Source organism: Chelonoidis abingdonii, chromosome 2 (assembly GCF_003597395.2).
Source record: "Chelonoidis abingdonii isolate Lonesome George chromosome 2, CheloAbing_2.0, whole genome shotgun sequence".
Taxonomy (NCBI): Eukaryota; Metazoa; Chordata; order Testudines; family Testudinidae; genus Chelonoidis; species Chelonoidis abingdonii.
In genome coordinates, this window is record NC_133770.1 from 252,099,074 (window position 1) to 252,113,302 (window position 14,229).

Below are 14,229 nucleotides of genomic sequence, written 5' to 3' on the forward strand. Positions count from 1 at the left end.
ACATTAAAATGTATTCCTGGCACGTGAAACCTTAAATTAGAGTGAATAAATGAAGACTAAGCACACCATGTCTGAAAGGCTGCTGACCCCTGGTCTAAAAGCACCCCCTGAGATCAGTCAGTCACCTGGCTGTGCCTAGCACTTGGCAAGCATAGGGTAACAGACGCTGCTCGCCTATTGACTCAATGCAGCATCCAGGTGATAAATGTTTTTTCTATGATGCCATCTGCCTTCCTGCCCACTCCAACAACATTTGAATGGAAATGTAGGACACCTTCTTGCCTAACTTGTGCAATTCTCATGCCTTTTGCTACTTCCTAGATGAAAGGTTTTATATTTAAGACTATTATTAACCAAAATGAGGGAAAAAAGGCTTTTGGATGTTTTACAAAGGTATATGTCTGTTTTGAAATGAAACCTTGCACAGGGCTAAAAAAGAGGCTGAGATTGTGGGATGCTGAGCTCAACTCTGAGAGGCCACCTTTTCATGCTCTCTGTATGTGTGTATATATCTCCTCACTATATGTTCCATTCTATGCATCCGAAGAAGGGAGTTGTAGCCCACGAAAGCTTATGCTCAAATAAATTTGTTAGTCTCTAAGGTGCCACAAGTACTCCCATTCTTTTTGCACTTAATAAAGGGAGTGGTGAGGATTGGACAAGCTACAAAATGGCAGGACCTGGGTAGAGAGTGGGCATATCTCTGCTCTTCCCTCCTTATTTTCCACCTGTATCTGTGCTTAGCAACTGAGCAGTTACTCTAGCAGGCCCTTGAAAAGGTTTGTGGTAAAGGAAGCAGAATGTTCTACAATGACACCTACCATAGAGTATCACCTCCTTCACAGACACCATTTGGCAGAAAGGTGCAATACAGCAACAGGTTTCCTGTTGTAATGTAAGCTCTTCAAGACTGAGATCTAATTTTTATGTTGCTGTAAAGTTCATAGCACACTTTTAGGTGCTGTAAAACAGATGATCTCTGGAAAAAACAGCACAAGCACATCTGTGCTGTTACAAACCATACTGGATGTCCACTACCATTGCTGGTGAAGCCTCTCTCAGTCTTCATATCATAATAGTAGTCCTACTGTGCTGATAATGGGGCCAGAGCTCAGGCTAATGCCTCTGCTAATGGTCCGGGGCTTGATTCTGCAATCCTCACTCACTCAAAACTCCCACTGACTTCTATTAATGGGAATTTTATGTGAGAATAGCTGGGGTTCAAAATACATATAGCTTGGAGAGAATGTATTTGTTCACCATCACTGTGGAAAAACAACAGACCTCACAAATCTTTTAGAAATATCAAATAAGAAAATGTTTAACAAATATTTTGCAGGGTAAACAAAATGATAGCATAATAGATGCATTTAATTTAAAAAGTGTAATATCAAATAGTGTTTTGTTCTGCTTGTCATAGGTACAGAAAGCAAGTCTTTTTCAGTGTCACCAACTCTTTGTTCATTAGAAAAGAACTACAGCTTTTCCTACTGTAGAAAGCAGTAGAAGGTTGCTTTTCAGAAACAAGGCAATCCTGCAAAGACCAGCATGCTTAACTTTGTACACTATGAGCAGTCAAATGGTCAAACAGTGAGTAAAGTTTATCATCACACATGAAAATTTTTGCAGGATACAGGCCCAAATGAGTAACTTAAAGGGATGCCATAAACTTGGAAATCTCACTTCCATCTGAAAATTTTGTACCTCTCGTTACAAATAACCCCTGGAGTTACTATAACGGAAATATATAAAAAAAAAACCACAAAACATTTTCTCTCTTCTATTTGCATTTGGCAACACTGTGTTTTACTCAGGACATCAGCCTGAGGGTTTTCTGGTTACGCTACACATCAGAGAATCAAGTGGTTCTTTAAAATTGCATATAATCTGTGGCTCTTATTTTTCAGTCTATACTTATGTAAATATTGGAAAATTCAGCTTTCTACTTGAATCATGGCTAGCTATGTAATGTGCTTAACTATGAGGTTAAAACTAATCTATAAAAATACTTCCTTGGTTTCCTTTGGGTTGTTTGTTTGGAACCACATTCCTTCTTGAATCGAATTAAAAATATTCCTCTTTAGTACTTATCCTTACAGGATCATCTTCATCTCTTTGCAGTAAACCAGGTAAACAAGCACAACCAGCAAGAGAAAGGAAATGGAGTAGCATATAAATAAATGGTATGCATAATTCATTAACTAACTAGAGCAAATGTAGAACTCAGAATCATTAACAAAATATGTGCACTTTGTTGTACATTGGAAAAAAGTCATTTAATCTTCAGAAGTAGGTTTAGGCTTCATTTTGTTTTCTAATTTTTTTGTATTATATGTGAAATGTTCCCATAAAAACTTTCTCTAGACAATAACTGTATTTTGTTTTAAAAATTATTACAATGAAGACAGGAAACAAAATATAAAAAGTGCTTATTTTTAGGGCCAGATTTTCAGTACTGTACATGTACTGTTGCGGGAATTTTGTGCAAATGACATTTAGCCACTGAATTGGTAATTTGTGCACATCATTACCACAGTTATATGCTCATATGTGTGTGCACTGCCAAGTGTACCCTCAGAAAACAAAGAAAAATAACCCCTATTTAAAAACGAAACTACAGCTCAGGCTTTTTAAGTCAAGTTCATTATATTTAAACCTAACTCATGATTTGTAATGGTTTATTTGGCAATACTAAGACGGACACAGATTCACACACACACAAAATAGATGTGTTAAAAGCAAACAAACCCCTTACCCACCCTATAAAACAATCAGTTTTTCCCCCTACAGGCCTGGAAAGGAAGAAAGGGAGAGAGATTATTTCTATTGTTAAATACTTGGGACATGCTCAGCTACTCTGGTGATGAGGGTAATAAAATGCATAGACGTTTACAAGGCCTTTTCCTGGATGGTATAACTTAGGTATTTTCTTGATTCTTTCTCTTGCTTTTGAGGAGAGAGGCTTTGAATCCTTTAACTGACATGAAGTCAGTTTGCTGCACATCCTGTACTGTTTAAAGCCCAGTCCTACAATTGGAGCTGTGTGGGCAGACCCCTGCACCTGCCTGGATCCAGTTGCAGGACTGGGACTTATCTAGATGCATGGGTGAGGAGCCTAATCCTGCAGCATGCTGAGCACCATCGGTTGCCACTTACCCCCATGCAACATTGGACAGCACGCAAACCTTCTCTGTTAAAAATGTCACTATTAATAAACATTTCAAATGGGAGCCGCAAAGTTTGGATCCAGACCTGAACTCTTCACAGTCTTGGCCTTTTTCAGGTCCAAGGTTTGTGTTCAGGCTCATCCCTGCTGAACAGGAACACAAATGATCCCATCAGCGGATGGAGTCACAGTCCTGGCTGTAGCTACTCGAGCAATGGTACCTGCTCTAGGTGACTCCGCGCTGGAGGGGCCGGGTCCCCCAGCTGGCGGAAGGTGGGAATTACAAGCGACGACCTGCCGCTCCCGCGCTCAACCAGACTTTATAAGCCTCTGGGCGCCGCCTGCCTCTCAGAGCGCCCTGTGCCTTGCCCCGGCCAGCTAGACGTTCTGCTGCTCTCGCCAGCAAGCGGGGACGTGGGTGGCCATGCTGCACTGGGGATACGAGGAGCACAACGGTGAGGGGGGACAGCTCCCGGGGGGCAGGAGGGCGAGCCCACGTGAGAGGAGCCAACCTTGGCTGGGCAGCAGCAGAGTTTGCTCCAACTTTTCGCCCTCTCCAGTGAGGGGGGTTGCCCGCAGGAGATTGACTGCGGGCGCTGGGAGCTGCTGTTGAGAGCAGGGGAAATTTGGTGCCTGAGCTGAGTTACCAGGTTGAACAGCTTTTCCCTGCTGGAGCTGGTACTGCCCCAATAATGGTCCTTGAGTCGTTGTCTCTTCTGGTTATTAGCAGCGACCTGAGTAAGCAGGTGTCACCCTAGGGAGCCCCTGCAGAAGGCAACTCAGCATGGGAGTTTCTTTCATGCCAGGTGGTGAGTGAGGTGGATCCTGCCCATTTCCCCAGAGGGGGCATCCTGGTGCCAGGTGGTGTCAACACTGCAGCAGAACCTTTGGGTCAAAGATTAGGTTTTGAAGTGGGATTTAGGCAGGTTATTTTTTGTCTTAGCACAGCCAGATAGTTCACCATTAGAACATTTTTGCTCTTGAGAGAGAAGGGTTTTATCCTCGGATAAGAAATATTGTCCTATTATCAAGCTCTGTAATAGCTGTTAGTGGGAACAGACCAACCAGCTTTAATTAGAATAATTCTTCATGCTAATGGCAATGTGTTTGCACTTGGAAGTATATATTTATCAGCTAAATTGTAAATAATTTAATAACTATTCTATAGGAATTTGATTCCTCCACCTTTTATTTTTGCAGTATTTTGTTTTCTCCTGTTTAGTGCTGCTAAGAGAGTGTTTGTAAAAGAAATGTTAGCTCCCCACAGCCTGCTTTTTGCTTCTACATATGTCTATCAACCAGTCCATCAATCATATTTGTAATGAGCTGTGGTATCAGAGCACTAAAATTCTAAAAGCCAGAATCTGCCATCTTTACTGGAGTTAAGTGATGCCTTACTCTCTGAATATTTCCACTAAAGTCAATGGGACTACTTGTGGAGGAAGCATAGCAGAATATGGCCCTATATTATAAAAAGAAAAAACTACCTTGTACACTGATTCAGTCACATTAACTGATTCTTTCATATAAGAAGAGTTATCCAGATGATGCACTGCCAGATTGTGAGTGGCTGCTGGTTGTCAAAAGTAGATACAGGGACAGTGAAAATGTATTTGTGCTCTTAGATGTCTTTGACTTTGGCAGCTACTGTGTTTGTAAGAGAACTTAGCTGGATGGAGTATAACTCAAAGGAATATGCAGCAGGTTGAGCTGCATCTCTAGATAAATTACAGAACATTGAAAGTTGGAGAGCTGTGTTTTACTGTATGCTGTGATCCATGAGAATGTTGTATTGGTTAATGGTCAAGTAATATAATTGTTCCTACAAAAGTATTCAAGCATGTTCCTGTTAGAACAGGGGTCAGCAACCTTTCAGAAGTGGTGTGCCGAGTCTTCATTTATTCACTCTAATTTAAGGTTTCGCTTGCCAGTAATGTATTTTAATGTTTTTAGAAAGTCTCTTTCCATAAGTCTATAATATATAACTAAACAATTGTTGTAGATAAAGTAAATAGTTTTTAAAATGTTTAAGAAGCTTCATTTAAAATTAAATTAAAATGCAGAGCCCCCAAGACTGGTGGCCAGGGACCCGGGCAGTGTGAGTGCCACTGAAAATCAGTTTGCGTGCCATCTTTGGCACACGTACCATAGGTTGCCTAGCCCTGTTTAGAATGATGCTTATTTAATTTGCATATGGACAGTCAACATCAGCTGTATTTTTAAATGGTTGAGTTAATTGTAGCTATTGTATTAAGGAATTTCTTACTGACTTCAGCTAAGTTCTGCTCTGTTACACAGATGTAAATCCCAAATACTTCCACTGAAGTCAGAGTTCCTCAGGATTTACACCTTTGTAAGTAAGAGCAGAATTTGACCTATTTCTGCTCCCCACTGGTGAGTTGGCAAGTGATTTTTATTTTTTCAAACATTTTCAGATTTCCTTCAATCTTCTCATTCTGTTTTGAACTCTCAGGATTGATTTATTTGTTCTTAGTGTTGGGGGATGATTTTCTTCTCATCTATAATGGCAAATGACTTCAGTGGAGTTGCTCCTGATTGACACAAGTGTGAGTGAAAGGAGAATTCAAGATTTTGTTTTCAGTGAGTTCATGAGGAAAGGCAGCCCTAATAAAATAAATAAAACTTAAAAAACCTGAAATTGTTTCGTTGCTACACAGGTAACCAAATGAGAAATGTAAACGTGTAGCTATATGGTGACTGTCTTTTATAGATTGAGAGTCAGGAGGAATAGCTATGCAAGTCTCTGCCTTCTTTCTCTACCTCTCTCTGTTTTTTCACTGTACTTGTGGTGATATACTTTTCAGAATGGTTAGGTGATTTTGAAATGTGGCAATGCTGAAATGATTAGATTTTTTCTCTAGTGTTATACTTTATACTCTATCCTGTCCCTCTCCCCTCCCCCAGACTGAATAATATATGACAACACCTCCTTGATGGAGCACGAAACCTGAAAAACAAGGATTCTGGGCCCCACCTACAAGGTCCAGATAAGATACCCTTCCTCTCCTTCTCCACCCTCCCAGTTTCTGGGAAAGGGGAGGGTGTTGGATGTCTATCAGTTTTCTGTCCCTGGACCCTGTGAAGGCCCCAATCTCTCATATCAGGCTCTGCTTGGTGACTGATAAACTTGGAACTCCACACACCTCTTAACTCCACCAATATTCTTTCTCTTCTCCCCTTTGAGAGCCCCCAGCTGTTGCTAGACAGGCAGATCTTCAGTAGTCAATCCATTTAGCCTTGGTGGATGTGGTATCTGCTCTCTACTCCTCCCTAGCAACATTTCTGTTTAGGTCTTCATCTTTTTGATTTGCTCTTGTTGTCTCTGCTCTTGCTCAGAGCTTTGCAGAGCCGCAGAAGTATGAAATTGATGTGATTCTTGACAGTTTCACTGCTCTACATGATTCCCAGTATGTTCTATAAACTGACTAGTTTTAATTTCATTCTGCCAATGCAGTTGTGTTTTTGTCTTTGCTGCTCTTCAAATAGCAGTGTGCTGCTGCTTGGCAAAGCTGCTATCTGAAGAGAACAAAGATACTAAAGCTGTCTCTCTACAGATTCAGGAGGGTAAAACTGCAATGCTTTACATTCAGTTCACATTTTGAATGTTATCTTTGTGACCAGAAAGATGAATTTTTTTTTAATCAAAGTTTGTTGCACAAATTGATGGTTTAGGTGCCACCTGCCAGGGAAAGCTTTCTGCTTATCACTAGTAAGAGAGCAAGTGATTTTTTTTCAAGCATTACACTGCATTTGTATGTATATGTCCCTGTGTATAAATAAATTGATAGATAGATATAGAGATGCACTATACTCACTGGTATGCTATATAGCTACAGATATACACTATATTCACTGGTTCCAACTGGATAAAATGGTCAGTGCAGATTGTCCAATGCCTTTATGTCACCAGTACTAAGAGTGTTACTTTGTCACCACACTAATCTTTGCTTTGTTCTTGTAAGTGCTCCTATTTCACATGATATAGACGTCTGATATTAATATAGGGAGGCACAGTAGTGGCACTTGGAGAACTTGCTGCCATGTGGCATAGGGCTCAGTCTTATAAGGTGCTTAGCACCTCCTATGAAGAGATGGGTGCTCTCAGCACTTGACAGGATTGGCTCCTTAATGACAAATGGGGAATGCTTACCTTTACCATACTATTTCTCTAATAAGGAATTTGAAACATGTTTGTATGTGTACTGTGTATGACTGTAAAGAAAGTTATAAAGCTGTTGCAGCTGCTTTAGAATTAAAGTCTTTTTGTGGTCACTGATAAAAATTAAACTTATGGATAAAGTAATGAGTGAGTTTCTCAGGGCATACCTCTGCCCCCATAGGTAGGTTAATTTCAGTGTCTGTCTTGTTTGAGAAGTACACGCTGAACTCTGCCTTTCTAACGTTTATTTTATTTAGCGCTAGCATTCTTGTGAAACAGTATTTTCTTAGAGCACTGTGATGTGCTAGTGACCTTAACTTCAATTTAAGTTTTTTATGTGGGATAAATACATGTTATAGTTGCTCTTTACAAATAATCAAAGATGCAATCCATCAACCTTACTCTGTATAAAAGAAGCCAGTCTACAAACCGAATATCCTCAACTCAGCTCCTGCAAAACACTAATTCATGTCTACAAATATAAATCTACACCCTCACCTGAATCCTGCCCCCCAAATGCATATAGTATCTCTCATAGTCAGGTCCCAAGATATTTAGAGTTTTATAGGTGAAAGCCACTACTTTTAACACAATCTGAAAATCAGCAGGCAGCCAGAGGAGATTTTGGAGCGCTGGTATCATGTGCTCATCATGACAAGCTGCATCTCTTAACACAGGGGTGGCTGCCCTCTTCACGAGCTTCAGTATCCAAGTTGATACAGGGTGTAGCCCAATGTGGAGTGGATTGCAATAGCCTAATCTTGAAGTGACAAACACATGGATGACGTAAAGTGAGCTTTACATGCAAGATAAAGGAATGCAATCTTCAGATGGGGGGAAAAACATCCTGGTCACTATTGCTATATAATCATTTAACAGTCCCTGGGATTCTTAACAAAATACTTTCTGGGATCTCTCTGGCAGGGCTTATCTACACTTACAGCGCTGTACCGGTGCAGCTGCACTGCTGTAGCACTTAGGGTATGGCTACACTGGCACTTTACAGCGCTGCAACATTCGCGCTCGGGGGTGTGAAGAAAGACCCCCCTGAGCACTGCAAGATGCAGCGCTGTAAAGCCTCAGTGTAATCAGTGTGGCAGCTCCCAGCACTGCACGCTACACCCGTAGAGGATGTGGTTTACATGCAGCGCTGGGAGAGCTCTCTCCCAGCGCTGGCACTCCGACCACACTCCAACCAAAGGCGGCAGTGCTTTGAAATTTCAAGTGTAGCCATACCCTTAGAGAAGATGCTAGCTATGTCAGCGTGAGAGCTTCTCCCATTGCTGTAGTTAATCCACCTCCCCAAGAGGCAGTAGCTATGTGGATGGGAGAAGCCCACCTGTCGATATAGCACTGTCTACACTGGGGATTAGGTTGGCATAACTGTGCCACTTGGGGGTGCAGATTTTCCACACCCCTGAGTGACATCGTTATACCAACATAAGTTACTTGTTTAGACCAAGCCTCAGAAAAGAATGAAATAATTGCAAGGCAGACCCATCTACTTGCATTCAGGTCTGTGTGGTTTTGAAGGTATCAATGGGAGTTTGACATTTACTTCAACAGAGACAGGATATCACCTCATATTTTTTTACATCGGTAAGAGATCAGTGACCAGTGCTAGTAATGCAGTCCCGTTACAGTAACAAGGTCTGAAGTCAGATTGACAAGAGGCAAGGAGATCTGAGTCCTCCTCCTGTACTCTGAGAATTGTCTCATTACAACCTTATCCATAATCTTAACCAAAAATGGAAAACTAGATACTATGCAATATCTGGCCAGTGTCAAGTGACAGTTTCTTGAGCCACTGTTACACATTTTTCTTTTAAAGCTCTCAGCATTTGGCCGTTCCTTAAGTATAGACGATTTTCACGAGCAAAGGATACAGTATTTTCCTGAACCTTCACCAGAAAGAAAAGGCATGAGTCCAAAAAACAGGTTTTGGAGCAAAGTTCTCTCAGTATATCCAGAAATTTAAGGAAATAAATTAGTATATCAGTTACAGATTACTTTGAGTTTCTTAGGCAAATCATTTGGGCATATTGTGAAAGTGTGTATCAACTTTCCTTTAAGGAAGTGCATTCAACATTAGAATGGGGGAAGCAAGCAATATCTTCCTGGCACAATTGAGGCATAGAGGTCACAGATCAAATTCTGCCGTGATTAACAATGCATTAAATCCCATTAATTTTAAATAGGGTTTCACGGAATGTAGGTCAGCACTGAATTTGGCCATAATGTATATATTCTATCAATTAGAATGATTCAGTTGTAGGCCAATCAGACACAATATATGTGCTTGGTGTTCCAGAGTGGCAATAACATCAGTCTAAATATATTGATTGTTAAAATCGTATGGTTTACAAAATTGTATAAATAGGAAAAGTTAAAGACTAAAACATTTTGACCTTCTGGCCAGATTCACTGAAGAGCCAAAGTTTATGGTTGCTTTGTGTCACTAGACTGATGCAAAGCAGCTGAAGCAAACAAGTGAATCTGACCCTCTTGACTTATGAAAAGTAGATGCACATCTGTTACATATTTCTGCAATTTCTTTTTTAAACCAAAGTAAACTTTTGGGTGCACAACTAGCTAATGCCTTGTACTGGTCCATGTATTTTATGTACCAAAACAGTTTCCAACCAGACTTGCAGAATCAGGCCTTTTCATATATTCTAAAGCCAAAAGGGACCACTGTGATATCTATTCGGGCCTCCTGCAAAGTCCAGGCAGTAGGATTTACCTGAAATAATTCCTTTTTGAACTACAGCCTATATTTTAGAAAAGCATGCAGTCTTGATTTCCGGTGATGGAGAGTCCACCACAATCTTTGGTGAGTTGTTCCAAAAATGTATGCTTTATTTGCAATCTGAATTTGTCTATCTTCAACTTTCAGCCATTGGATTTCGTTTTATATTTGTCTGCTAGATTAAAAAGCCAGTTATCAAATTTCTGTTCCGCAGAATGTACCTACAGATTGTGAACTAGTCACCCCTTAACCTTTCTTTGTTAAACTAAATAGGTTGAGCTCCTGTCACTACAGGACATGGTTTTCCAATCTCTCAAATATTTTCATGGTTCTTCTTTGAACCCTCTCTAATTTATCAACATCGTTCTTGAATTGTAGACACCAGAACTGGACACACAGTTTTCCAGTAGTGCTTGCACAGTGCCAAATACAAAGGTAACATGACCTCCCTTCACTGTCTTTATCTGTCACAAGTCCAGAGAAGATAAAATTGTCTTTGTTACAATAATTCACAAGAAAATTCTTTCTCACTTAAGGATGAAGTAGTTGTCAGTAAGAATTTCAAATAAACTATTAATCTGGTTTTGTTATGTTTTAGCAGCAGAGAATCCTGTGGCACCTTATAGACGTTTTGGAGCATGAGCTTTCGTGGGTGAATACCCATTTCATCAGATGCATGTAGTGGAAATATCCAGGGGCAGGTATATATATATATATGCTAGCAAGCAAGCTAGAGATAACGAGGTTAGTTCAATCAGGGAGGATGAGGCCCTGTTCTAGCGGGAGATCTAGATCATCAGGGATCTACAACCCATCCTGGACAATGATCCCACACTTTCACAGGCCTTGGGTGGCAGGCCAATCCTCGCCCACAGACAACCTGCCAACCTGAAACGTATTCTCTCCAGCAACTGCACACCGCACCATAGATCCAGCTCATGAACCAATCCATGCATAAACCTCGATTGTCCAACTCTGGCCCACATATCTACATACGGAGAGCGCCATAAGAGAACAATCAGCACACCATCAACCGTCTTCACCAGCACATCCACCAATGTAATATAATTGCCATCATTGCCAGCATGCTCCTCTACTATTACATCGTCCAAACTGGAAGTCCTATACGGAAAGAAATAAATGGACACAAAATCAGACATTAGGAATGGAATATAAAAACCTGTAAGGACGAGCATCAACTCTGGCCACACCATAGCAGACCTTAAGGTGGCATCCTGCAGCAAAAAACTTCAGGACAGACTTCAACGAGAAACTGCTGACTTCAGTCATCTGCAATTTGAACATCACTAGGAATGACAAAGACTGTGAATGCTTGGCCAACTACAAACCAGTTTCTCCTCCTGGTTTCCACCTCAGGCTGCTAGAACACCGATCTCAGCTCCCTGATTGAACTAACCGTTATCTCTAGCTCTGCTTCTACATATATATACTGCCCTGATTTTCCCACTACAATGCATCTGACAAGTGGATATTTCTACGAAAGCTCATGCTCCAAAACGTCTGTTAGTCTATAAGGTGCCACAGGATTCTCTGCTGCTTTTACAGATCCAGACTAACACGGCTACCCCTCTGATACTTGTTATGTTTTAAGCATTCAATTACAAACTATTTAGTGGTGGTTACAAATTGTTAACATTAGATTGGTAACATTTTTGGCTGTCAATTTATGATTTTAAAATAGTTGAGTTTGAAGTGAAAAGCTATGATGACTTCTTGATCTGCCATTTCAAGCTAGTGAGATGTGTATTGTAAATTCTGCTATTTAGTTAATAGATTTTGAGATTCCATTTTAGTGACTAAAAATTACCCTTGGACAAATCCGAGACCGAAAGCCTCTACCGCTATGCTGCATGCAGTCAGCCTCTTATCTGACATCTAAATTATTGCTCTTCTTTGAGACCTATTCTGTGCATTTTCCCTCTGATGTTTAGGAGAGCTGTACTTTCTTTATGAAAGTGATTAGAGGAGAAAGAGCTTTCTAAGAGAACTGCTTTCCTAAAACTCAGGTAAGCTTTCTTGGACACACTGAGGACTTGTCTACCCTGGCAATTAACAGCGCTGCAACTTTCTTGCTCGGAAGTGTGGAAGAAACACCTCCCAAGGGGCAGCAAGCTGCAGCACTGTAAAGCACCAGTATAAACAGTGACCCAGCCACGACCACACAAGGCATGTTAAAGTGCTGCCATGGCAGTGCTTTAGTGTTGCCATTGTAGACTAGCCCTGACATGACACATTGATGCTATTTTAGGGCCTGTGAGGTGCTGAGTGCCAAGCACTGCATTTGAAATCAATGAGTGTGAAAGGTACTCAACACCTCGCAGATTTAGGCCTTTAGTTGTAAAGCACTGAATGTGGTAGGGGAAGATCGAGCCAAAATGGATGAGGAAAGGGCACAGCTAGTTTGAATGATGGAGACAAGCAAGCCCATTGTGAATGAAGCTGACATTTCAACAGTATTTAATAGTATCCCTAGCATGCATTTAGCAGTGTAATAGTGGGTTAACACTGTGATACTGGTACATTTCTAGTACTGAGAAGACAAGTCAATTGCACTTTTATCAATAGTAGTGCCAACACAAGTTACCATGGGCTAGGTTCTCATACTTCCTTACTCCTTGAATAATCCCACTGATTTCAATGGGACTGCTTGCACAGTAAGACACTACTCAACATCTGATTTACCATTGCTTCTAATATTGTTCCTGCTTTTAATTTATACCCTGAAATCTATATAGCCAGATTCTGATACTCTTACTCATTAAGTACTAATGGGGCCACTCAAAAATATCAGAATCTGTCCCTGCATAGCTAACTCGTCACCAATAAATTTTGCTCAATATCAAGAATATCTCTTTTGTGACTCCTTTAAAGTGATAATCCTACACTCAGTTCAGTATCTCTCTTGTACTATTCTTTCCTGATTATGACAGATTTATACCAAAATTCTTTATTTTGCCTGGCATTATTTTCTAACCTTGTATGAACAAAATAAAATGGAAATTCATTCAGTTTTACAAAGAAAGCACAAGTTATTGCTGTTACTATTATTATACATATGGAAAGCCAGGGAATATGTAGACCAGATAGCCAAGGTTATTGAGACAAATCAGTAGAACTTGTTTAAATACATCAAAAGTCAGATGCCCATATCTGAGTCCACCAGATCAACAAAAGCTAGAAGAATCATTCAAAGCAGCATTTGTTTCTATTCTATAAGATAAATAGTTTTGTTTGGTTTTTTGGGGGGGGATTCATGAAGATATTACTAAAGGAAAGACAATTCTGAACGACGAGCTTGACATTTAGTTATGAATGATGTGTGATCCATGGTTAGTCTTATTATACACAGGAATGAACTCCATGGTCCAGACCCAGCTCCTGGGAACATACTGTATCCTGCATGCATGAATCTGCTCCTACTAATAAACCATTTTTATTGTCTTAATGGAATGTTGCTGCCATGGCAGGTCTTGATGACTGAAGGAAGGAGGGTGTTTCTAGTAGTTAGGGCCAGTCTTGAAGAGAACGTTGATTATTGGGACAGAGATCTCATACTGGACTCTGTATTCAATAGGCAACCAGTGCAGAGAGGGTATCGTAACCTGTGTTATTAACTAGATGGGCTCCTACATTTTATACCAGGTGGAGCTTGTTCAGTGTGTGTGGCTTTATTCCTGAATGTAACTAGTTTGGGAAGAATTATATTTTTATCACTGAATGTCAGTAAATGTCACACATACAAACTGATGAAAAAATATTTTTATCGATAATAATTGAAATTTACAGATAGGCACAATAAGAAAAATGCCGATTGAGAATGTATTTGATTTAAGGATGTTTACTTTGTATATTTTTACATGTGATGTTAACCCCTTCCTCACCCCACAGTTTTATGCAACTGTGAAAATTTAAATTAATAAAAATGGAAAAAGCTTAAAAATAAACATTGATAGTATCAATCAAAATTATATAACATCAAATTCTGTTAAGCCTACTGTCAAGGTATGATTCCCCACTCTGAACCTTAGCATCCAAAAGATGGGGTACCTGCATGAACCCCTCTAAGCTTAATTACTAGCTTAGAAATGATAGAGCTGCTACCACCCAAAAATA

At 40.2% G+C, this 14,229-nt stretch overlaps 1 protein-coding gene and 1 long non-coding RNA gene across 3 annotated transcripts in view; both read left to right on the forward strand.

The window, feature by feature from the left end:
- The first annotated feature begins 3,423 nt into the window (after nt 1-3,423).
- Nucleotides 3,424-14,229, forward strand: part of LOC116820637 (carbonic anhydrase 13) — a 36,228-nt gene continuing 25,422 nt past the window's right edge. The window contains exon 1 of one of the 2 annotated variants that reach the window (XM_032773262.2): nt 3,424-3,621. In XM_032773262.2, coding sequence (XP_032629153.1) covers nt 3,591-3,621 — 31 coding nt within the window. In that variant the 5' untranslated portion in view covers nt 3,424-3,590. The remainder of the gene's footprint in view (nt 3,622-14,229) is intronic. The other variant, XM_075063089.1, reaches the window with a different exon arrangement.
- LOC116820641 (uncharacterized) overlaps nt 8,590-14,229 on the forward strand; it is a 9,052-nt gene continuing 3,412 nt past the window's right edge. Inside the window, exons 1-2 of the long non-coding RNA XR_004372692.2 lie at nt 8,590-10,530; nt 12,048-12,122. This is a non-coding gene — a long non-coding RNA (uncharacterized LOC116820641). The remainder of the gene's footprint in view (nt 10,531-12,047; nt 12,123-14,229) is intronic.